The sequence below is a fragment of the Pundamilia nyererei genome, unplaced genomic scaffold, assembly GCF_000239375.1.
Source record: "Pundamilia nyererei isolate P.nyererei 1_Seehausen unplaced genomic scaffold, PunNye1.0 scaffold00083, whole genome shotgun sequence".
NCBI lineage: Eukaryota > Metazoa > Chordata > Actinopteri > Cichliformes > Cichlidae > Pundamilia > Pundamilia nyererei.
Window position 1 is genome coordinate 2,406,859 of NW_005187484.1, and position 25,494 is coordinate 2,432,352.

The window sequence follows — 25,494 nt, forward strand, 5'->3', positions numbered from 1 at the left end:
GTGTGTGTGTGTGTGTGTGTGTGTGTGTGTGTGTGTGTGTGTGTGTGTGTGTGAGTGAGAGACATTTTAACACCTTTCAAAAGTGTATAAATGTGCTCAAGCAGATGCTGATTTTACGATCTCGACAATATATCACTGCTCCTGCAATCGTCGATTCATCTGGGTGACTGTTGTCAGTCAGGCGTGGCGTGTCCGTGTCTTAGATCTATGGTAATTGAAACCTGGCTGGCCTAATTAATGAGCCTTAACCACTACCTGCCCTGCCGCTCCACACTGGCAATTTGCTGGAAGAAGGAAAGATTCACTTCAGCTAATTACTGGATAACTCTCTCTGGCCTGAATCTTGTCTGTGCATTTGGACAAAACTTCTGTAAGAGTGTCTCCTGCACTGTGGGCTTGCTGGGGGTTGCTCAACAGTGCACAGGGAGGGAGATGAATGTGGGAAGTGGTGATAAGATGCAATAGACAATGTAGAACTGACAGAGATAGCAGGACAAGAGAGGGCGGACTGCAAAAAAACATCATGGTAATGCTACAGCTTTTGTTTCTTAATATCGAAGTGCAAGATCTCTCTTTTACTCTCACTTATGCAATCCTGGAATACTCATGTGCTCTGCCTGCTCTCTGTGTGCACTTCCTGCTTGTGTGGCTATCAGTCTTTCAAGAGCCAGAGGACATACGCTGGTCAGCCAGCTACCCTCCCCACTGTCCAATCATTTTCTCTCTTTTTCCCTGTGGGGTGGCCATTACAGTGAGCCCCTCAGGCCATGCTCCAGCACATGCACACACACATACGCACACACTCACAATAGCCAATAATGAAAAAAAATGTGTTGGTAAGCACACAAATCACACGCGCCCCCCTCTCCGTCCAACCATTCGTCCAGCTCAGCTTGAGGGTCTCTGTGAGTGGGCTTCAGCCCCGCACAACAGCCCCATGCTAGTGCCCTGGCCACATTAGCAGCCTGGCAGGAGATTGACTGTTTGGGCTCGCCAACAGCCTCCAGCTAACGTCCTCCCACAAGAGCTGGCACCCTTTAGATGAGCTGGAATGGCCACAAAGTGGGAAGAATCTAATCCGGTTTGACTCGTCTTTTTTTCTTGCCCTCCCGTCCCCACTCTTCTCCGCCACCATGGGGCTTATTTGGGCTACTTTCCACTCTAAATAAATATGAAAGATGAGTATGTGATGTATGTTCACTGGGAATTATTGGATTTAATAGTTGCAGGCAGCAAAGAGCTCGGATAACTCTTAAAAAAAGGCTGTGATGCAGCAGTTATAGTGAAGCCAATTTAAGCCCCTTCACATTGATGTCACATGACAGCTTTATATGTTTATACCCTTAGTGTAAGTATATCCCGCGGCTATACTTCACTGTGCGGATTAACACCTGAGTCATTGGCGACCGCCTCCATTTGGTCTGCTCTGTTGCTATGATCCTTGTCAAGTTGACAACCTGGTTGAAATGTATGATACCTGCATAAGGAACTGGGGCATCTTTATCCAGGGCCACCAGGGGAGGATCCAGCAGAACGATGTCAGTGTTTTCAGTGATCACCCCATGGTATGATGTCTCAATCCAAGGCTTGTGTTTATTCACTGTGGAGACAGAAAGAAAACATATGTAAACTAAAAAGTCTATGCTTCAGCCTTAACATACTAAAATGCAAATCTTCAACTAATGTCACCTTTAAAAACAAAACAAAACGTGGCCACAGACAAGTTCACCTAACATGCTGCTGCAAATAGCCGTACAAATTTTACTGGCAAAGCTCCTGCAGCCTCCTTTTCTATAAGACCTTTTCATTTTGGCTAATCTCCCCTGCTACTTCTGTTCTTTCTTTTGTTCTTTTCTTCCTTCAAACATTCCCCGCAGGTTTCAAAGCATGGTGACAAAACTCAACCAAATACCACCACTGTGCTGCCAACACAAAACTGTGGTCTGAGTAAAAAAACAGGGTCTTATTAATGGTCATAACTGAATAAAAGCCCTTTGGATTGTGCGCAGCATTGTGCCAATCCACTTGCGATTTGCTTACTATTCTAAAGTCAAAAGAAGAAGAAGAAGAAGGAGACAAAGAGCCAAAAGAAAACAGCGGATCATATGAATCGTTCTTGCTGCCTTTTAGCCAGGCCATAAAAAACAAACAAATGAAAAACACAGCACTTTGTCTACTTTCGAAATGTCAAGTTTTTGTATGTGGATTGAAATTGACGATGAAAAGCTTTAATTTGAGGTCCCCTGAGAAGCAGTGCTTAAAAAACAGAATATTTTATTTAATGGTGAATGAAGTGCATAAACAATAATTACTTTTCATTCAGTGAAAGGAAAACCAAAGAAAGCATGCTCTTTCTAAATCCTAATCAAGCAATCATTGTTATAGAGCACTTCAGTTATGCACTGAATGCCAGTAAAAGCCACTTGACAATGCTAAAAAGTGGAGTTTCCAAACAAGACAAGTAAATGCACCCAGACATTATGCTCGTTTAATGTGAGTACACAAAGAACACTTTGTTGTCGTTATGAAACAAATGCATCTTCAATTACATTTTCATTTAATCATTTCCACACAATTTAATTATCTGCTTTCACTGCACTTAAAATCAAATTAACACGGTCTAAAACAGTGATTCCCAACCAGGAGTACTCGGAGCCCGGGGGACACTTCTACAGCTGCCTGGGTGCTTGTGGTAAGATTGTATGAAACTCAACTAATGTGAATTTGATGTGTTTGTGTCGCGGTGAAAAATCACCATCGAAATAGGATCAAAGTTGAAACAGTGGTGATCAGAAGTTATAATCATGCTAATCTGTAAGCTATCAGATGGACCAGATCTATCTTCAACCAACAGGAGTCAATTATCAGTTAGCTTGTTAACATCAAAAATGTTAGTTAAATATTATTATTATCATCATCATAATGATAGATGGTTGGTATAATTATATACAAGAGGTGGATATGACAGTGCTAGAAACTATTAGCTAAAAGTGACTGCCACAAAAGTCAAAATTGTTAGCTTAAATGGTTTGAACAGTCAAGGGAACAGGTAAGAGGAAAAAGGGAAATAGTTTTGTAAATGTAATAATGGTTCAATTAGCTAAAAGTAACCAAAATAAGGAAATTATGAAAACTGAAAAATAGACTGATGAAAAATGGTTCAAATTACTAGCTAAACATAATAGTGTCATAATGGAACTTGCCAAAAGCAATAGCTGAAATAGCTAAATGTAATCCATGTAAATTAAGTGTTGAAAGAGCAAGTTTCTATCACTTCAGTACTTAACTTGATATTTAGGCACAAGTATTGAAATTATATTTTCACTTAATGTGAGTAGCAGAAAAAAAGGTAATGAGACTGGGGAAATGCATGTTAGCACCACAGGGATGCATATTCATGAATGTCAACCCGCAAAGCATGGCTAACAGCGCTGATACAATCAGTCTCATTTACAGGGAGACAGAGATGGGAACACGTTAGTGTATTTGGGTGTGATAAACATGCATACGGTTGTGACAACAGTTAGGGGTAAAACTTTTTTTTTCCACAGGATTTCATCTTTAAATGTCAAACTGTGTCATGTTGGGAATGAAAATCTTGCTGTTGATGATGCACAGGAATATCAAGTAGAAACATTATTTCAATGTGTTATCACGGTGCCTCCAAGACATACAAAAAATATCACTCTTGAGAGGCTTTTTTTTTCCAAAGCAATCTGTTGTTGGACTGTTACAGAACAATTAGCACACTGTTGCAGAAATAAACCAGACAAAATCAACTCCTTTAGCAGGATCCCATGCAGGCAAATCCAAAAATAAGTAATCTGTAAAAGATGACAAGAAAAAAGCTAATATTATTCTCCAACTTGGTACGAGTGCGCCACCCCAATAAATGTGTAATACAGGGCATAATACTGTTTGAGTACAATGCATGACAGCTAATGAGGGGTCTAGAGAATAGAAGGGGCTTGTCATCGGCTTCGAATTCAGTCTTCTCACAGTTTAGATGACCTATTGATCTTTTAATCCTTCATTCTCGGTTTCTGCCACTCACCATGACTACTTAGCAGTGTCACGCTGACCCAAAGGTTCTGTTCAGCATTATCCAAATTTTCCCCTGTGAAAGCACAAAGCATTTCCAACCTGGCCTCACTCCCAGCTCGTCACATAATGTTGCTTGTGATAATTTTTCGACTTGGGTAGTCTGTGCAGACCTTCGTGTGTCACCCTACCTGATGTCGTGACCACTATGCTAGAAATGAGCATGATTAAGCACAACCATCATTTTTTCCTAAACTGATGCACGTAGCTCTGTTGTTTTAATTGGACATACCAATAGCCCATCCACATGCCTTCCAATCCATCCATCCATACGTACATCCTCTTCTGCTTATCCATTTGCTCCCAACTAGGCTTCTGTAGGTTCATCATCATCCTTTAAGCAACTGTAGTAAAGGTGCATTAAATGTGTACTGTAACCAAGTCTTAGCTTGTTAGAATTAAGAAAATGCCTTTTCAAAAACTTTAAAACAATAAGTTTTTCTGTTCATAAACTGCAGTACACAGTGATTATTGGTGTGAACATTGCAAATTAGTTTATTAATATCACACTGCTGGTGACCTTTGTCATATCAAGCATGTGTAAAGTGGACTGTTTTTCCAGTCGGTGTGCCCAAGCTGCATTGGCATTGAGGGTTAAATCCATCTTAAAGTCTCACTGCTCTCAGTGTGTGGGATGGAATCGTTTTTCAGCAGAAGTAATGAGACCATTAAAAGAGACTCCACCTCCACTAATCGCCACAGTATCTCAATGGGAGTACCACCTACGCGTTAACCCCCAATGACAGCTCGTGTATTCATTGGTAAGAAATATGATGCTGGCACCACTTTAGCAGAGTGGGGTTCATGTACTGACAACTTGAGACAAGACCCTGAGTCAGTGCCACAAAATGTATGATATGTTTCTTTATCCTTAGAAATAATGCAGGACATCAGAAGTCGAGAAGAGGTAGAAGGGAGGGCGTGCAGGTGGGGGGAGAATTGAATGAGCCGGACGATCAGTCCCAGAGATTCCCAGAGGAAACATTGCAGCCGATTAACACAATCGAACCCACGGCTGCAAGCACTAATGCCTTGAAACCAAGTGATTAGCCACATACTCATCAATGGGGTCTTGTATCAAAACTACACACGGTTAATCCGCTAATCAATCTGAAATGAACATGAATCTCAGCCAAAGTTGTCTGCAGTTTCCCCTCTGCAGGTAGAAAGAGAACAGTTGTTCTCTTCGCTAAAAGGCTTTGAGCTTTTATCTACTAACGACACACCAGTGAGATTGGTCTTTTCGACATCTGATTGAACTGGGTGGTGCTGTGAGGCCTTCAGGCTTCAAACAGACTATAATAAGATGTGTGCTTAAAAAAGGACCAAACAAACATGCCCACGCGTGAAAAAAACTGCACTTTGAGTGACCCCAATTTTTAAAAGCAAACAACTTGAATGGCTACTAAAAGCACTCAGTAAATGGCATGTGATAACCTGTGTTTGTGAATGGAAGAAGGTCAATTTGCCAGCATCTCGTGAGACCTGGTGGCTGTTTGGCTGAAGAAATTGACTGAGATGCAAGAGACGTGTTACACCTAACGACAGAGCCAAAATTATTTTCTGTTTCATGTGTTAACAAGCAGAGCACACTGCTCATGTGTGATTATCATGTTTTCCCAACCAGACCTAAGCTGGTATTCAAATATCATGACCTTTCACAACCATGACACACATCGAAGCAAGTGGGTGAATTCTGTTAATGGAGAAAAAACTCTAGATCAGCCACTATAACCAAAAGGATTCATTTAAGTGAATATATGATAAGACAATTGAAAAGCATTTTAACAAGGCAACTGTCATATCCATCCAATATGTCTTTTCTGGCACATTAAAGAAAGCAATGGAAGTGACTGTGGAAATGAGATCTTGTCACATTTTTGCACACTTGAGAAAAAAATCTCAAGGTACATTAGCCCGCTCATGTTCATTTTATAATTTGAATTAAATATTTACAAAATACACAATACCAAATGTTATTTTTCTTCTTACTTTTACATTTGGAAATGACAGCCAGTAGTACCATGTGCTCTCCTGTCACTAAGTATGCAAAACCTAAAGACAGCAGTGACCTCAGGGGACAGTTGATCTTTCTTTTCAAATATGAATATATCGGATGGGTTATTTTTTCTGCATTTTCTTTATATGGTGATGTGATATGTATATAAAGCGAAATGGGAGATGGGTTGCAAAGTGGCTTGCCAATGCACGGCAACAGTTGCCATGCTAAAGCAGCTTAAATACCAAACACGCACTGAGATTTGCCAGTTGCATGTGTAATGCGGTAGCTGGTGTGGCCCGGCTCTGAGAGCAGTAAAATATGCAGGGGTTGTGGCTTTGTGGTCAGCAGGAGCTAATGCAGCAGGAACCATTTTTCTTTTTTAGTTGTTTTAATGAAACCCATTACTGCCTTCAGCTCTTCAATATTCTCTGCTTTTTACTGGGTTTGTTGCCACTAAATTAATCAAATGTATTACTCGAACATTTCCATAATTACCACTTTCTTGTAATATTGTCTTTCATTGTCTTTTCACAAATGAGTGAAGTGAAAGGCCACTGAATCATTTTTGTACTTCAAATTAATCTCAGGGTTTAGGCAATCCAGTCATCAAAGTTGTACGGGCTAATATAATCAGGTTGTGTGACAGCTGAAAGGTGAATGCTGGAGCTCATGTGCCCTTTTCTGCTGGCTGCAGGTCAGGGGGACTATCTGCCTCTGTCGTTTCACTGCCAATTAAGCTGAGTGTCGTGGATTTGACTTGAGGCTCTGGGCATGGCAGGGGCGCTATAATGGCTGATTAATCTCTGACCAAGCAACGGTGTGCCACCGTAACTGTGCTGGCAGGTGCCACCCCTTAACAGGCGGGTGCTGCAATCTGAACAGCCTCTCGGGGGGACAGGGGAGGAAGAGAAACCGTTGTAATTAAAAAGAAATTTGTTTGAAATTAAACTCTGATTGATAAGGTCAACAAAAGGGGGCCATGATGAATACATCAACATAATGAAAAGCAAACGTAGCACAGACAGTTAGCCATTACTGTGACCAACAGGCAATTACAGCTACACTGCAAACGGGGAGCTCACGCCAGCTCGGAGAGGCTCAGAGATGTCCATCAGCGGGTTGCTGCAAATTATCAAGAAACATCCCAGCTCTGCCATTGTCAAGGGGTGTTTCTCATTGCACTTTTCCCCCTTTACCCACTATCACTTCTTCAATGCAGTGATCCATGGCTTCCTTGAACCTTGGAGATCTTTGCAAACTTTAATCTTCTTTGCACTCAGTGTGCTGGCTTTGTGCTTCACAGAGCAAGATGACAGGACTGATCTGCAGGGGGGAAGACTTTATTACATTGCTCTGAGTACTCGCTCTGTGATTTTGAATTAAGATCAGTTAGACTATACGGGTAATACAGGTAGAGAGCTGAGAAAATGTGTATTATATAGTGTAAGTTCATTTAAAAAAAACTTTGTGGGTATTTTAGAGGTGCAGTGTTTTTTTAGTATTGCACCTTGGATCAAAGCCTGCCTTTAGTACCTCCCTGCCTACTAAATGCCCACATCTTTGTAAATTCACACCCACAGGTTGTAATGCAGATGTCTGCAAGAAATCCAAAGTCACACTCACATGGCGACTACACTGTAAAAAATATATACTATGATATCGTCTTTTGTGCCGCTAAAATAGTACACTATTATTCTTCTTTCACTAAGCAGGATCTTGAAATACGTGAGGAGTTAATGTAACCTTTTATTTCCCTCATGCCAGCATTCAACACAATTAGACTGCCTAGTAGAAATGAAATACAAAGGTCTTGGTGTAACTTGCGAGGCTACCCTGATGTGCATTTGTAAGGCTCTGATTAGTCTTTCGAGAAAGAAAAAAATACTGTCAACTGCCTTTCTCAAAATGTTGGGTTGAGCTTTGGGTCGAGTCTTTAGTGTATTTTATTGAATAAAACAAAGGAAAAGGAACATAGATACCAGTTTATGAAGAATTGGTTTCTGCTTCTATTGAATATCGTTGTTGGATTATTTAATTTGAATCAATGGATGGTGTAATGATTAAGAAACTTGACAGTAATCTGTAAACGGGATCTTGAAAAGAAAGTACAAAGTAAGCATTTACTTTCTATATGGCACAATAAATATGGCACAATATGTCTCATATACTCATGAATGTGGCCCTTTTTTGTATAGTGGGTAACACTCGGAAAAACACTTGGATGTGATATGACCCATGACTACGGGTATAATTCCCCTAAATGATATGTATTTAATTTCAAATGACATTGTTATTATATTTTTCTATAAATACTCAAAGGTAGGCAGTTGAATAAGGAGGTAATAATTGAGGTTTAACGGTAAATAAATAAATAATTATAGTCAGTAAATTTAAGGAGTGCGCAAGTAATTTTAAGTAATGCGTGAGTAAATTTGTATTCATGTACGCAAAAGTACCGTGTACTTACAATGTAAGACAGGAAATATTGCTTTTTTTTTCTGCAAAATTACCATCAAGCACTACTCACTTACAATCAAATTATTTAAAATATTTCAAAGTCCTAGGGTATTTGATGATTCTAAATTGACCATAGATGTGAATGTGTGTGTGAATAGTTGTCTGCCTCTCTGTAAGAGACCTGCAGACCTGTCTATGGTGTAACCTGCATGTTGCACCATGGCGGCTGCGTCCCTGTATCGGATATATTGGATAGGTGGAAGAAAATGGATGGATGGACTGTATTAAAAAGCATTACTAGGATTTTTTAAATTCAGTTTATTCTCCATATGGGGGAGAAAGGCTTTTTTTATTGTTTTGCTTTTTCTCCTTGAGTAGAATGCAAGCAAGTTCCAAGTTCATTAGTCAGTCAGAGCATACAGCAAAAGAAAATGTGTTCCTGCCAAAACACCTGGGTCACATTGAGGCTGTCTCTCTGCAGTCCCTTTCAGACAGTGACACCCTGACCTGCGCTGTGCCTGGTACAGAGCTCCTTCTGCTGTCCTCTCATCTTAGAACAGTGTCTGGAGGACACAATGGAAGCTAAACTCCACAGTTTCATACAATAGAAAAATAAAATCCTTACACATAGACCTTGTGTGTCCTTTGGGTTGTAATTGAAAATCATGACACGGCCAGAAAATAATTCACCTGTTGCCCCCTCTTTGGCCTTTTGTGGCTGTTCTGTTTGGATTTAGTTCCTTGAGATTATGAGCTGTTTGCAGCCCTGGGCTGAGTGAGATAAAGCGGGATCACACTGTGCTTTTTTTTTTTTTGGGGTTTTGTTGAGAGTAGAATAACCCAATCATTCAGAGTCTGCTCTGCATTGTCCCTAGGTGTGTTTGTGTGTACATGTGTAGGTGTAAAAAGCAGTATATAGGCCTGTGCATGTTTGCGTGCCTGCTGCTTCTGTGGTCCTGGCAAGTTGTGCATTCTGGGTATGATCCAAGCGCCTGGTGTCTGGTACGTGAGTGTGTGCATGTGTGTGTGTCTGTGTGTGTGTTGGTTATTGCTTGGGAGGGCAGTAGGGGAGGTTCAGTGGCATGCTGGAGAGCACAGTGGCATTGCAGCAGGTACCTACAGCCTTTGAGCCTAACAAATCCAAAGCAGCAAGTTCACACAACGCTGTGTGAAAACACCCAGCAGGCTTTTGACCATGGTAAAAAAAAAGAAGGCAAAAAACAACAAACAATATAACAACAATCAAGCTCAAAGGTTCATATACAAAAAGAAAAACTCATAAAGGAGCGCTGATAGTTCTGCACACAAGAAGATAAAAAAAAAAAAACACAGAGGAGGTAAGTGCTGCCACACATATCAAAGTCCGCCTTTATTTCCACCTCGGTGAGCAATGGCATTTTTCTTTTGACATTTGTCTGCCATCCTTCCCTCAACATTGTCCCTGCAGCAAAATGATAGAGCCAAGACAAAGGTCAGGCTTTTATCATAAGCTTGTTTTCCATCCACCTTGGCTGAAGTGCAAAATCCCCCTCTGGAGTCTAAATGCAAGACCTAAAAAGAGCCTCAGAGAGGAGAAGAGAGAGGCGGAAATGCACAATACAAATTGTCGAAGTTTGTCTCTGTGTCGTAAGTCACCGTTCTCCCGTATCACCGTGTGCGCTGCTCTGTTTTTAGGTGGGGACTTATTAACCCGCAGAAAAAAGGCTCACTGAACAGTTACTCTGCTGCTGTGTAACACCCCCATGTCTGTGACTGCCCCTGAGGAAGTGTGAGAAAAACAAAGAGAGAGATGAAGGAGTGTTATGCATTAAGGTACACAGAGGAAGAAAAAAAACTAAAAGCATCCATCCAAATGACCAGGGTAGATTCACAGGAGCTGAATATGCACTTCTGGTGCCATTACCCCCAGCTATCACGACCCCTCTTTATCAAATGGCTTCACAGTCACAAATGTTCTCTCTGTGCGTCATTTGAGAGCCATTACCCCGCTCCATTATTGTATGTGCAATTCGAGATATGGCATTTACAGCTTCCTGCTTTTCTCAAATTTCACATGCACTCCGAACATGCCATTAAATACACCTACACTGCAAAGTATTGCTGCGGGGCAAGAGTCACAAGAATCACAAATGATGTGTACTGAGTGCACATATCACATGCATACTGAGAATAAACTAAACAGTAAAGACTATGATGGTGCATTTACATCAGTATCTCTACTTTTAATTTGACATTTTTACAGGATATGAAAGAAACTAATGGAGAACAAGTACAAATACAATATGCAATAATTTCTTAAGCCAAATTTTTACAGGAAGCAAACTCCAAAGTAATTTCAGGTAGTGTATAATTTGATGGTAAATTTACATAAAAACAAACTTTATTACCCCACCTCACACGATAAATACCCTGTACTTTTCAGGCGTAGGCTGATTATGGAGTAGATGAATCCAATCTTTATTTTTTTACACTTTTAATTAATATTCATTATCTTGACATGAATGATATTCTATAATTCAGTGGTCCTTTTATTTTACCAATATAAATGCAAGGACTGTTCTCCTTTACCAACTCACAAGAAAAAAGAAATCCCCTCAAACTTTGCAGGTCTATGTGACCTTATAATGAGTCAAGTCTAACGTAGCTTTTCTCTCACAATGACTGCTCAAACATAGCTTTCATGTAAAATACTTGGAAGTTAGGCAAATTTCTGAAGTTAGTTTTCTGAAGGCACTTAAAAAACTCATGCATTGTCTAAATTTACTTGCAGTATAATTATTGTTCCCTGTATAAACCTGGCTTGTTTCCTCCTTATTCTAGTGTATATACTTCCAAGTATTAGTTGGTAAAAACAACAGAATTATATCATAATTTCACACTTCAAATTTGGTGTGGGCCTATATTTAAATGTGATCTAATTACAGAGGAATGAGATGCCCGTATTACAAAATGTTACACTGACGGGCATATTCAAACATTCAACATTACTTTGAAAACAGTCGCTAGGAACAGTTTCAGTTTGTCATATTGTTTGACAAACTTTGTCGAGATGTTTTTTGTAGAGGAATTCACAACATCCTGCATATGTCAGTTTCATATAATAGTTGACATTTTCTTTGAAATGGATTCTGTCTCAGGAAGATAACATCCCCAGTCTTAATCCCACCACCCACAGCAGCAGCAGACACAGCTGTACTTGTCTGTACTGCGTGCACAAAGAAGTTGTAACTATGCTATATTTTTCCAGAACATGTGCCTTTCAGATTTCCATCAAAAGAAACTGTTACATTAACCAATTCAAATCCATGTTGTGATTACATACTTTCCGCTGTATAATTGCATAATTTCACTGCCGCAGCTGTTGTTACATGACAGTGCTAATGCAAACACGTTGCTGATTTCTCTGCAGAACAACCTGAACCATTGCAGACAGCACAAATCAGTGGCAGACTCAATGAGCATTTGCTAGGTGTTCAAATGCTTATTACTCTCAGGTAGAGGTTCACACCTCCACCCAAATGGAACCTACTAGTGCACGCCATTGCAAATTCATTTTATAACTAAGCTACCCTGACCGTTAGCGTTGAAAGCAAAGTTTATTACCAACACTACAGGAAAAGGTGAGTTATTATCGACCCATTCAAAGTGGAATGATTAAAGAAATTACCAAGTACATAAAATTGAAAATCATGGAAAAATGATCAGTATCCCTGCTCTGAAATGCTGTGGGCATCCTCACTCAGGACTCTGATCAAGAGCTCTATGAGCAGTCCAAATGGACAGAACTAAGCAGGAAAACAGAAAGGGGATCATTCTGTTTGGTTAAGGGAGAAATCACAACATGGACTTGTAGATGCTAACTATCCTGAGTGGAGCTTTTTCTCCAGTGCAGTAATTTTGGAACCTTAATTACAAACTAGCTGCCACTGTCACTAGAGGTTTTGATAAGTCACTGAAAAATAGGAAAATTAACCACAGCGGGATTATTGCAGATGCAATCATCAGGAATTTACACATCATATATGATGTGTAAATTCCTGATCTACACATAGTACACTAATTTCCTGCCAAAATGTAATGAATGCACATGAAAAAAAGGGTTGCTGCAGAGTATATTAAAGTTACCTACAATACATACATTATTGGGTATCTACTGCTGACTACAGCACACTCAGAGCTGCGGATCACACGCTTCAGTCTAGTTCATGCTAGAAGAAAATCCCTGAACCCTATCCAGTTCAAATAAGTTCAAGAGCATGGGCTAACTTTACTAAGGGGGCAAATTAGCATGTGGTTGCATTACCAATAATGCACCAATAGGAGTAGAAGGTTCTGCAGCTGATCTACTAAAATGTGCTAATTTATTAACAAAGACAGAGCCAGTTTGCTTCAGTCATGACCAACTTTCTACCAAAAACAGGTTAAAAAAAAGAGCCAATCTGATGGAAAATAATAAAGTGTAACCATGGACCATACACAGGTCTGGAAACAGCATGGCAATTCAAATCAATTAGAGGCAGCTGGATATGTTTTGAGATAAGGTCAAAGTCTCTGGTTAGGAAATGCTGATTTAGGCACATAAATTGAGAAGGCTTAAAAATAATGGTCTGAATAGCTTTTATTGATTGACTTTGAAAGACAGAGTTGATAAAAGACAAAAAAAATGAAATCAACATGTTGCTATGACTACTGTGTCTCAGTTGCTTCTGTAGTCCTAGATGCCACGTTAGAACCAGCGCTTCTGTTTTTTTTTCTACTAGAAGATGATGAGAGTTGTTTATAATGCTGCCTGTATGCCCGTGGTCCTTTTCATGTTGCAGATTGAATTTGGGACCAGTGAGACCTCTCCCTTTATGTGGAAAAAAAAAGCTGTTGAAAGGATTAGAGACATTGTTGATGTCACGGGGTTAAATAAATGTTAATATTTTATCTAGTTTGGTTTCTATTAGTAAACTTTGTTTTGGATTTGTTGGATTGTATTTACACATTTTTTATTTGGAAATTTTATATGCACATCTCCCAATTGAGGAAATGGTCAACATCTGCACAGTCACCTGGTGTAAAAGAGTGAAGGACAGCACAGTGAAGGACAATTTAGTCAAGGACAGCGAAGAAAGGAGAGGAAGCATTAAAAATCACATTGCATGGGATGTCAAGGAAACTGGAGACTAGCAACGGAGCTGCATTTGTGGAACTGGTGTCAGATGAGGTGGACCCAGTGAAAGGCAGCTTGCTGTATATAGTGAGACTCAAACGACTGATTCCAGTAATGGTTTCTCAAACGTCTGGTTTAAGGTTACTGTGTCTGTGGAGATTATATACTGTTGACTGCTAGTTTATTCTTTGTGTTTTTGTTATTTAATCCATTACATTTTCCTATCAGCTTCCCTGATCTCTGCGTCCTCCCTTTTAGCTGCTCTCCACCCAACAGAAATGACTTTTCTTCCTTTCTTTTTTACTCCAGCACCTAATAAATCCACCCGCTTCCTGTGTGTGTGTATGTGTGTGTGTGTGTATTTGTAATATTATTTTAGATAGAAGCTTGACATTTACTTGACTGCAAGAGACGTACATGTAAAAGCTCCATACTTTTATTTTATCTTACTTTTATTTTTATTCCTTTCAGTCTGTTTTTATTTTATAGTATTTGGTGGACTTTTTCAGGGAGGGGCAGGAAAATGTAATTGACTAGCAGGAATGCATGAATATACTGATCATTTTCTGCTGTGTAAAAAAACCTCCGTTTCTGCCTGCTTTGTTTTAGACTTCTAGAAACCGTGCATTAGATAAGTTGGGTGGTAAGCTCTGTACACTGTAGGAAGCAAACCAAATATATAACACCTAGGCTGACTCAGACCACTTCTACTCTCTCTCACAGCTCAGTAAGTGTCCTCTTATTTGCAGATGGCCTCATGTATGAACTGAGAACAAGGAGTCGCAGGGAGTTCTCAGGTCTGTTTTGTTGCAGGCAGAATTTTTCCTCTGCCCAGTTAATATGGCACCTCAGGCCAGCTGTGAACAGGGGGTTGAAAACACATTGAGCCAATAAAAGTATCCCCAGTGTAATCCTTTTAAAGTGGCTGGGCTTTTGAAACGAAGGCCACCGTCTTATGGAACATGAAGTGCACTATGCACAGTAATCTGGTTAAAGACGTGTGTGTATGTGGCCCCGTGTGTGTGTGCGTGAAGGAAACATTTACACTTACAGCGGCATGACCTTGGAAACAATTTCTTTTTGTGTCTGTTCTCAAATAGATTTAGTTGGCTTAGTTTTTTTCCCTTTTTTCTGTTCATTTCTTTTTGTGTTTTTACTTCCAGACTCTTCACTCAAATGCATGCAGTCTGGTCAGGCTGTTTCATCTTAGTCGCCTACATACCGTGGACACGTGTCCCCCCCCCCCTCCCCCCTGCACATACACATACACTCAGCTCTCCACAGCACTTAGTCCCTTGTGCTCCTAAGAGCGTGTTCATGATTCTTCCTGGCAGTCCATTCCACTTTGCCTCTCTCTATCTTTCTCATATTGCTCTAAAAATCGAAGGCAACTGAGCAAAGAGATGAGAGGAAGAGTATCCCTGCTGGGACTCTTTTTGGACCTCTGCTAAACACACACGCGCACACACACATGCACAAACTTCATCCACGCAGATATCTAGCTCATTTTACCTGATCCTGGAGGGATTAAGGGCAGGAAAAGAGAGCTAAAATGCGTCATTTCTCCTCCTCCCCAAAAACAAAGTTCAAGAGAGCAGAAAAAGAAAAGAATTAAAGAGGGCTCATTAGCCCCACTGACATACTGTTGGGGAACAGCTTCAAGCAGAGCTAAATTTGTCAATCCTAATATATAAAAAATGTCTGGTGAGACAGTTCCACTGTAAACAAAACACAAAAGCTTTATTTTTTTGTCTCTGAAGACAATTAAGTCTAAAATATATTCAATATATGCTCTTTTGCCTTAAACAACACCAATACACTTGTTTAAATCAGCATAGAGTGAAGGACAACTTATCACATAATATGTAAAACAGATATATCTGAAACATTACTTTTTGCTCCTGCAGAAGGAGACAATAATGCCCTTCATTGGCAGTGTGATGATAAAAGTTCTACACTGTGTATTTAGAGCTAAAGTTAAGTTTTCATCCTTTGCACAGAAACGTTATTAATTGATAATGAAACACCTGCTGCACCTTGCTGCCTCCAAATTATGATTTCCAACATAATTTGGAAATCAATGGCGTCTGTCTCATTGTAGCCTGCTGGTTTCACATTAAAATGACTTTGTTATTATTATTATTACTTGATAGCGGCTATCAGGTGTATGATTATGACCACCCTAACAATGTGTTAGTTTCCCTTTCACTGCCAAAACAACCCATCGAGGCATGGACTCCACTTGACCCATGAAGGGGCGCTGCGGTATCTGGCACCAAGGTGTTAGCAGCAGATCCTGTAAGTCCTGTAAGTTCTGATGCGGATTGGACTTGTTTGTTCAGCACATCCCACAGATGCTCGATTGGATTGAGATCTGGAGAATTTAGAGGCCAACTCAATACTTCAAACTTGTGCCCAAAGTATCACATTTGCCTCTGCCAGCTTATCTTCTTCCCATAGTGTAACCTGGTGGCAGGTGCTCCATATTTAGCAGTGCACACACACCTGGCCATCCACATGATGTAAGAGAAAATGTGATTCATCAGAGTAGCTCACCTTCTTCCAGTGCACTGTGATCCAGTTCTGATGCTCACGTGCCCAATATTGGTGCCAGGACCAGATTCATACGCAACAAACTGTGACACTGAGTATTCTGACACCTGTCTATCAGAACCAGCATCAACCTTTTCAGCAGTTTGAGCAACAGTAGCTCATCTGTTCCGATCGGACTACATAGGCCAGTCTTTAGTCCTCACCTGAATCAGTGAGCCTTGGTCGCCCATGACCCTGCTGCTGGTTCATCACTGTTCCTTCCCTGGACCAACTTGCGCAGATACTGATCATTGCAGACCGGGAACACCTCACAAGAGCTACAGGTTTGGAGATGCTCTGACCTAATCATCTCGCCATCAGACCTGAAGGATCAGCTTTCACACAAGTCCACATTTATTTGTTACAATATTACCTGGAGAGAGAAATATATATAGTTGATGACATACGTATTTGCCCTTCTTCTGAATTCATAATTTTAACTGTCAAAGAAATCAGCAGCCTGTAATTGTAATGGTATTTTAATCATCCATTCAGCCATGCATTTATTTTCTTCAATTTATTCAATTCAGAGTTACAGTTGGGCTGGAGTCTGTCACCCGTCATAGGGTGAAAGGCAGGGTAGACCCTGGACAGGTGCCCAGTCTATTGCAAGGCTAACAGAGAAAGACAGACAACCATTCAAACACACATTCACACCTACAGTTAATGTAGACTCAGCAGTTAACCTGACAGGCATTTTATGGACTGCAGGGGTAAGCTGGAATTCTCAAGCCCAAATGGCACAGAGATGAAAAAAGGATATTGTTTCCCTTACACACTTTTTGTGTATTTGTTTCTCTTGTGTGTGTGTCTGTGTCTGTGTGCTTTTTGTGGTTAAACCTAGAGAGCTCAAGTGCATGACCATGGAGCCCTCAGTGTGAACCGTGAGAACAGAAGAGGTTGCAAGTCAGCGATGTACACAAAGGAGAAAATTGCTTTGAGCGCACTTTAACCTTCACCAAATCTCCGAAATATGTACCTGATGATACGCACAGAATGAACAAACACCGATAAGCAAAATAAAAATCCCAGAAGCGGTATCCAATCAGGCTTGACTGCTGGGTATGCTACTGACATACCTGACATAATCAAAACTACTTCCCTATCAAAAGGAAACTCCCGGAAGACTGGTAAAGGAGGCATACGTTGGCAAAGCCACACTTATGCGAGAGGATCTCTTAAAGCTGCTAGTGCGCTATTTGAAGCAGCAAACAGGAAAAATGACAGTGTTAAAGAAGCTCTTATGGAAGGCACAGGAACACTTTAGTGTTTTACAAAGTTAAATGCAGTTCAGACAAAACAAAAAGACCAACCGAAACACAATAGGTATTCAACACACACACGCACAGTCTCCACTTATGAACCACAAAGCTCACTCATGTCCAATTATTGTGCTGTTCCTCCCACCGACCGGCACTCTTCATTTTATGATGCACATCTGCACCCTGGGTAGCACCCACTATGTATGCTGCTAAATACTGAAGCAATCAATTGTTTTGTTTTAGTTTTTTCTGTTGTTGTTGCTTTGTTAAAGTGTTTGTGCATTACAACATCCTCTCAACCTCTTTTTAACTCAGCCAAAGATCAAGTGTTTATTTTTTAAGTTTATTATACTGAAGAGAATACGACACACACACACACATGAACACACGCACGCTGTATATTGCATGTAATTTTCCTGAAATTTATATTGCACTTTTGTGCAGCAAATTAATTCAGGTGGAAAAACATGGGGGGGGGGGGGTGCAACTGATTAAGCATGACGTCTGTTTGGTGTGTATTGTATTGTAGGTGCTTTGAATGTACCGTAAATTAAAGATGGGCGTTAAGTGCCTCTTCTGATGTGTGCTGAGAGTATAAAAACTACACTGAGTTACAGGTAGCCAAGAATGCAACAACAATAATATGTGACTAATGGGACTGTTAGCAAATATGAGAGTATGGATTTGGGCCACTGTTGTAGGTTTGCACTGTGTTAGTCACTTTCCATTGAACCAGAGATTCACCAGTAACCAGCAGAGCAATAAGCATCTCTACAGAGGGCATGCAAACACATTGAGGCAAAAAATGCACACATCTTATATACATACACCTTCAACTATGTTTAACTCTATTTTAAATAAAAGAAGCAGTAGTTTCAAAAGAGGAACACATCAGTTCACTGCAGACAACCTTGGTCCAAACATTCACAGGCTGTTCGATGCCCAGAAGTGCTCCAGAAGCCGTGAGGCCAGACTTGTAAACACACCCACACTTAAATAGTGTAAACACACAAACATATAAAGAAAACCATTCACACAAAGCAAAGGACCATTGCACAAGCACACGCAAACAACGCACTGCATGAAAGGACTGATTGTTTCCACTTAGACGCTCTATAATCTATAGAGGACGGCACATTTTAGGAAGTCAAAGAAACTCTTAGCGGACTTGGTGGACAAGCCACAGGCAAATGTACATTAATGAAGTACTAGTGCACACAAAAGTGATTGAAAAAGAACAACATAAACCACATGAAATGCGGGGAAGTAAACAAATCAAGACCGGTATTAAAATCAGCAATGAAAGGAGCATAAAGCATTTTTAATTGAGTTTCTCTGAAAGAGATCAACAGATCACCTCCACTCAACCTTGCCCAGGCTTTTCAAATTATATCTGAAAATATTAACAGCATTTAGGCCATTTACTATTCATATAAAATAACATTCAAAATACTAATCTAAAGATTTTTCAAAGCTTGCCTGATTATTTTCGCTCTCCATAATATATTTAATTTTCTAATTAAAATGTAGTACTGGATAACTCAGCCATTGGGGGTGGGGGTACTCTTAGTAAAGGAAGGGAGGGTAACTATGAAGGAGATGAAGGGTGGAAACACATTGGACCTAATGGCATATTAGTGGAGGTGTGGAGATTTCAGGGACAGACTGGACTTTTTAACCAGCCTCTTTAATACAATCCTGGGGAGTGAGAGAGGTACCAGTTTTGAAAAACAAAGGTGATGTGCAGAGCTGTAGTCGGCACAGAGGGATAAAACTGATGAGCCATACCATGAAGATATGAGAAAGATTTGTTGAAGCTAAGTTAAGGAGAAGGATGATGATCAGTTCAGCAGTATGGCTCCAAGCCAAAAAAAGAGCGCTGCAGATGCCATTTTTGAGTGTTTATGGAGAAGTATGGAGAAGGTCAAAAGGAGCTGCACTGTGTCTTTGTGGATCTCCAACTACATTAATGCTTAGTTCTCAGTGCACAGAAAAAGCTGTACCTTGAATGCATTAAACAATTACACCTGAATGAAGAAGGTGGCTTTCGATCTGTGCTACTTAGCAGACAGCCTGTCTGCCCTATGAGCTTGTTTAAACTTCTATAATAGTCTGATTACTTGCACTTCCCTGCTTTGTTTTCCAGTGCGACTGCTTTCTTCACAGTTATTAGTAGTAAGAATGATGGCAGTCACGATAGTCAGAGGGAAGCAGTGCTGGGGATGTGGAGGGTTTACTGAGTGAAAGCACAGGGGCTTGAACGCTAAGCTAGCAATACTCAGAATAGTGCTCCTGCATATGGCTTGCAGCTGTCACATGACCAGCTGGCTAGCACAGAGACAACTCATTTCTGACCCTCTGCTACAGACGAATGGGTGGATATTGAAGACCGATGGACCGAAACAGAAATGTGTGAGACTGTCACCCTTTGGACAGCAGATTCTATCAGTGCGGTTCGTGCAAAAACAACATATGCTTTTTACTTTGTCAAGTAAACACATTCTGTTACAGCACAGATGAAGGTTTATGTCCCCAGGCCTCGTGGCAGGATCCTTCACTAGTGTCCCCCAATGTGGTTTTTAAGAACAATCTGCTCTTGTTTGACCTTAAGGTGCTCAGTTGGAGATACAGAACTGCACTTCTGTCTTTATTTTTCAACGACTTTATAACAGATTCGTCTGGAATACTTCTGACAGCATCTTTCTCGAGAAAACAACCTCCACAGGTCATTTGTGCAAGCTGTTAAAATGACCCATTGTTGCGTGTTACGTCCAAATAATTAAGCATGGTTAATATGGGGAAGGAGAAACACAGATACTCAATGACTTTGAAAACAATATATTGAACTTGAAGAATTTCCTTTTAACTGTGGATTTCCTTGAACGTCAAACGTCATTGCCAAAGCTGCTCACCGTAGCAGGTACCTCTACATGTTTGAGTTTGTTTTGTTTTTTTACGATTGGATGCCCCAGGCGGAGTTGCTTCTCCTGCTGAGATCAAACCAGGGATCTTTCACTTGTTAGGTCGATGTGTAAACCACTATACGATGGAGCCACAACCTCTAGATAGAATTCAATTAACAATTCATTATTATGACTTTAAATGGGACAGAAATGAAATGATGATCTTGATGCTCAATCATCCAGGTACGGAAATCACAAAAAGTTGATTCTATTCACCTGTTCGTCTGGATGCTGGACGCAACATCCAGAGAAACAGAATCAAATTTTGGGGACACAAATGAAAGAAATGTTAACTAAGATAAACAGTTATTTCCATGTGGAAAAGAAATAGAAAAAAACTTATAAAAGACTTGCATCAGATTTGGTCTACTTCATATAGTGAATCATATAAGGCTTATATGATTTTTTCATGAAAGTGGCCGCTTTCGTATATTGTTTTAGTAAGTATCCAAAACATACAAGTTTTATTTATACAATTTTTCAAGGTATCGTATATCTGTTTTCACTCTTGTATGCTTTTCATACAAGTTTCACACAAGACAGATACAAACTTTATAAGATTTATATATATCTTTTTCATATGGGAAGATAAACATGCCACCGCCAGGCTGGGGATGACTTTGTACACTGAGACAGGGCGAAAAGCCACAGCTGTAAAAGAATGGGTCTAATGAATTTCGAACACAATACATAATGAGAGCATTAGTGCAATGCTGAATGAGACAACAATAAGCATTTGGTCTGGACTGCCTTGCACTTCTAATCATTTATAATTTGTATTTCCCCTGGTTGCCTCGTCTTTCATGCGATTTGGAGAACCCCGACTAACATTAGATGAAATAGCATTGGCAGCACACACCAGTTATTCTTCATCCCAATGGCATTTTTTCCTCATGCATTTCCAAAGACATAATTTAATAACACAGTGACGTCATGTAAATAAACTGTAAGTAAGTATCTAAGGTTCTTAGAAGACTCGAGAATATTTGAAAAAGTTGACTGGAGGTATGTTTAGCTTATCTACCAACCACTTAATGAATCTGAGACCGTTTTGTCTGAAATGAAGAGATAATGAACAAATTTTGTTTTAAAAATTAAACCTTTATTTTATACTGGACCCTTGGTGCTGCTCCTCAGTCTATCCACTATTTAAAACAAGACATTCTAACTCATCTCTCTCTTAGGCCACTTGCTCTTGAAGCCACCCTACTTCTGATTGGCTGCCCCTCTTAGACAGGTTTGATAGTAAAAGGTGGGACTTCTGTGATCACAATATTAACAACAATCCCACTTTATGGCTTCATACAGAGCAAAAAAGAGTGAAAAATGTCCAAAGTACATATAATGAGTCATCGTTTGAAACTCAGGCCGTGTTTATTCTCGTGTTTATTTATATGTGAATATTCACCACAGTAATAACATACATTCAACAACAAGAAAAAAAAGGGAAATGAACTAAAGGATCTCTTTAGAAGTTTCCAAGTAAATGGGGGGCATGGTTGCATGAACAATCAACTGATTGTGAGTGGTGACTCAGTAAACTGGCAATTTTGAAATGTGCTTGTTCTAAATAAACACTAAAACATAAAACTCAAAGGGGAGAACACTCATTATCTTTAAATAGCATGATTCATTGACCCAATGTTGTTCCTTTCTATTTTCTCCAATTTTGCTTTTCTTTGTTTCTTTATTTTATCTGCGTCTGATTTAAATTCATTCTGCTACATTCACAACACTCAGATTATACAAAGAGAACTGCCTGCCCCGCAACCCCACCGCAACCCCCCGAGCTCCCAGTCTAAATGGCACTGATTTGAATGCCTTTTCTTTGGGTTACACCCATCTCAACCTGGTACCAATTATTTTCCTGAGCCGATGACAGGTCAACAAAGGCAGTTACATCCCAATGGCTTGAGGGAGCCATTTTCAACTCAGAAATAAGAAGTAATTTAATTTAAATGGCTATGATTATTGGAATGTTCTTTACTGCCAGTTTGAACAGCTTAAATGTTTTATAATTTGACAACCTCTATTCATTTGCTTCCAGTGAAATCCTGAAACCATTCAGAGCCGCACTCCATGGGACAAAGCACAGAAGACGAGTCATAAATAACTTTAGGTAGGAACTCCTTAAAAAGAACACACACTAAAATGCATTGACCCGCACAAGGAAACATGAACATGAATGCATCTTTCTCTTGGCACGGCAAAGAAGCGTTTCCAGACTCCATTCACTAAGCGCTGAGAACATATGTATTACATACGATAGCTCCTATCTGGTAATCAAGTGTAGAATGCCTCTGTTGTGAAGTGTGTGATGAATTGAACTGAACACCATGTGGGGAAAGGAACCTGTTGTGTTGTAATCAGCCCAAATGATATTTGGTTATGAAAAATTGCTTTAATCTAGATCCAGACTCTGCATAATAGAGCACAGCCATCCGTAGCGTGAGGTTTTGGTTTGGTGAGGCTAACACCTCACACTAGCCATTTGCAAACACCAGGGCTGCTGAGGAAGATGAATATTTTCCAGAAATAATTAAAAATGTCTCAAAAACAATTCCCATGTGTTCGTGAGAGCAATGAAAGCATTTCTGCTTGGAATACCCAATTCGACCAACTTGAATGGTCATGAGCAATTGTTTTGCCAGCGGTTCTCATAGTTCTCGACTTGTTAGTTGTATTTAGTTGTACTGTATTTAATGACTAACAGAGAGCTATCCAGATTATGTTGGAGACATCCAGCTATTACACTAACAGCAGCAAATCTGGCTTTGTAAGAGTCTATTTTAACACAAATCAGAATCCCTGAGCTAAAAATGGCTTAAAAAATGAATTTGCGTTTAACCCTAATCGCCAATCATGTTATGAATACATTTAGCCAAGAAAAAAGAGATAAATACACACAGCTTCATCTTTACTACAATAGCCGTAAACTGGGATAACAATGAGTATATGTCTGCCAAAACACAGTTTAAACCTTTTGTGAAGCCCAGCTGTGTACATGGCTCAATAAAACAACATGATTGGGTTTTTTTTTTGCCTGTTAGGTTCTCTTATACGTCTATATTTAGGATTTTGTGAGTGTTTTTATTTCTTCTGGAAAAACTGTCAGAAGAAGGTGACCACCATCTACATCTACGGGCATTTCTGACAGCCAACCCTAACAGATGGCTGTGATCATGCTTTCTTTTCATACTTGCTTTTTAAATGTGACTTCCAAATTGCAATTCTATTGTAAGAGATAACAGGCAGAATCCAGCAGTCCTCACTCAGTTAAAAAACACTTCCAGCAGGCCGAGACAAACAAATCCAGTTGGTACCTTCCAAAGATTGTTTCAGTCCCTTAATAAGAAAAGAAAAAAGTCAATGTTTGTCTGTCCAAGCAAACACAAACATTGAATGAGTTTAACTCACACTGCTGCAGCCTCATATTTAAAGAGAAAAGCAAACGTCTGAATACAATATTGCACAAACTAAGACTGCAGATGATGATGGCAGCAGCACTGAAAGAGATTTAGGAAGTATTCTTTTGATCACCACTAAGCAGCGGCATGATTACAGCAGACCTCTCAAATTCCAGTGCAGGTACTTGAGCATCTGTCCTTTAAGCTATTTTAAATAATCAAATTCTATATTTTGAAAATACACTCTTCTTAGCCAGCATGCTTTTGTTTACCAGCACAAGGAGAACTTACATCACTGCAGCAGTCTTATTATCCCGCTGTGACCTAACCGTGAACTTTCATACAAACCTCTGAACAACCCCCATAACAACATTTACAGTCACCTCTATATCGGCCGAGAGCCGTATAACCCACACAGAGGACCTTCATGGAAATAAAATGAAGGTGTAGTATCCATCACATGTTGCAATAAAATGGCATAACCCATTCTACTGGCAACTCTCTAACCATTTTCACAGCCAGTGCCATAACACAGTTCATATACTGTACCTGTGGCCCGTGTCTTGGACCACACTTGACACATCTGTTCCCATCCACCGGGTGCAGTGTCCATCAGTATGCCAGGTGAGACGTGGCCCCTATGAATATTTGAGTTGCTTGAAGACTCGCCACTGAGTGAAGCGTAAAGATGCTGGCTCCAGTTCAAAGGCCTCTTAGCATCTAAAGGACTACAGGGCTTAAGCAATTTGAGGTGGAGACAATTGGGATATGAGAGGGTACAACGGCAGGTTGCCAAAGAAGTACCGGGGGCGAAAGCCCATCTAAGATTAGTAATAGGCCATAAAAATCAAATGATAATAGTGTTTTTCCTGTATGTGTTTTTCTTGCAGGCGTAAATAACACAGTAGAATGCAAGAGAACGCTGCCAAATTATTTACCATAACTCTGGCCGGCCATTTCTGAGCCTCCACTCGCTGGTTGCCATTAATCAATCATCTCTGAGCTAGTGCACTGATCTGCAGTCAGTTCAGGTTGTTCAGGTTAATGTGAATACAATGATCAAAGGCGGCGAGCTGACGATTTCAGCTCAGCACTCCTCATCTTTAAAACTGGATAAATATCAGTTAATGTGCTCCTGGTTTGACGCTAGCAGAGTAGAAACGTGGCGGTGATTTTCTGAACGCTCATATCAAATATATACACACACACACACACATATATATGCACACAACCAGAGTTGATTAGAGAAAGGTCAATCTTTTTGTCTGTTTCCTCTGTTGCTTTTGCTACCACATTCAGGCAACGTATAAGGCACCTCTCTCTCTTTCTCTCACACACCCCTACACAAACAGACACACACAGGATGTGGAGAGATTAGAGATGAATAAATCTACCCACAAACCCAAATTCAAAGTGCTATAATCAGAAGGTGCAGGAGAACATGAGGTGGCACTGGTGGCAGATGCACTGACTAACATGTGACGTTTCCTAGAAGTGTGTGTGTGTGTGTGTGTGTGTGTGTGTGTGTGTGTGTGTGTGTGTGTGTGTGTGTGTG

The 25,494-nt window shown here is 40.1% G+C and overlaps 1 protein-coding gene across 1 annotated transcript in view; it reads right to left on the reverse strand.

Moving 5' to 3' along the window:
* The window catches only part of LOC102214346 (calsyntenin-2), a 326,636-nt gene that overhangs the window by 210,023 nt on the left and 91,119 nt on the right, over nucleotides 1-25,494 (reverse strand). Inside the window, exon 2 of the mRNA XM_013912186.1 lies at nucleotides 1,478-1,600. Coding sequence (XP_013767640.1) covers nucleotides 1,478-1,600 — 123 coding nt within the window. The remainder of the gene's footprint in view (nucleotides 1-1,477; nucleotides 1,601-25,494) is intronic.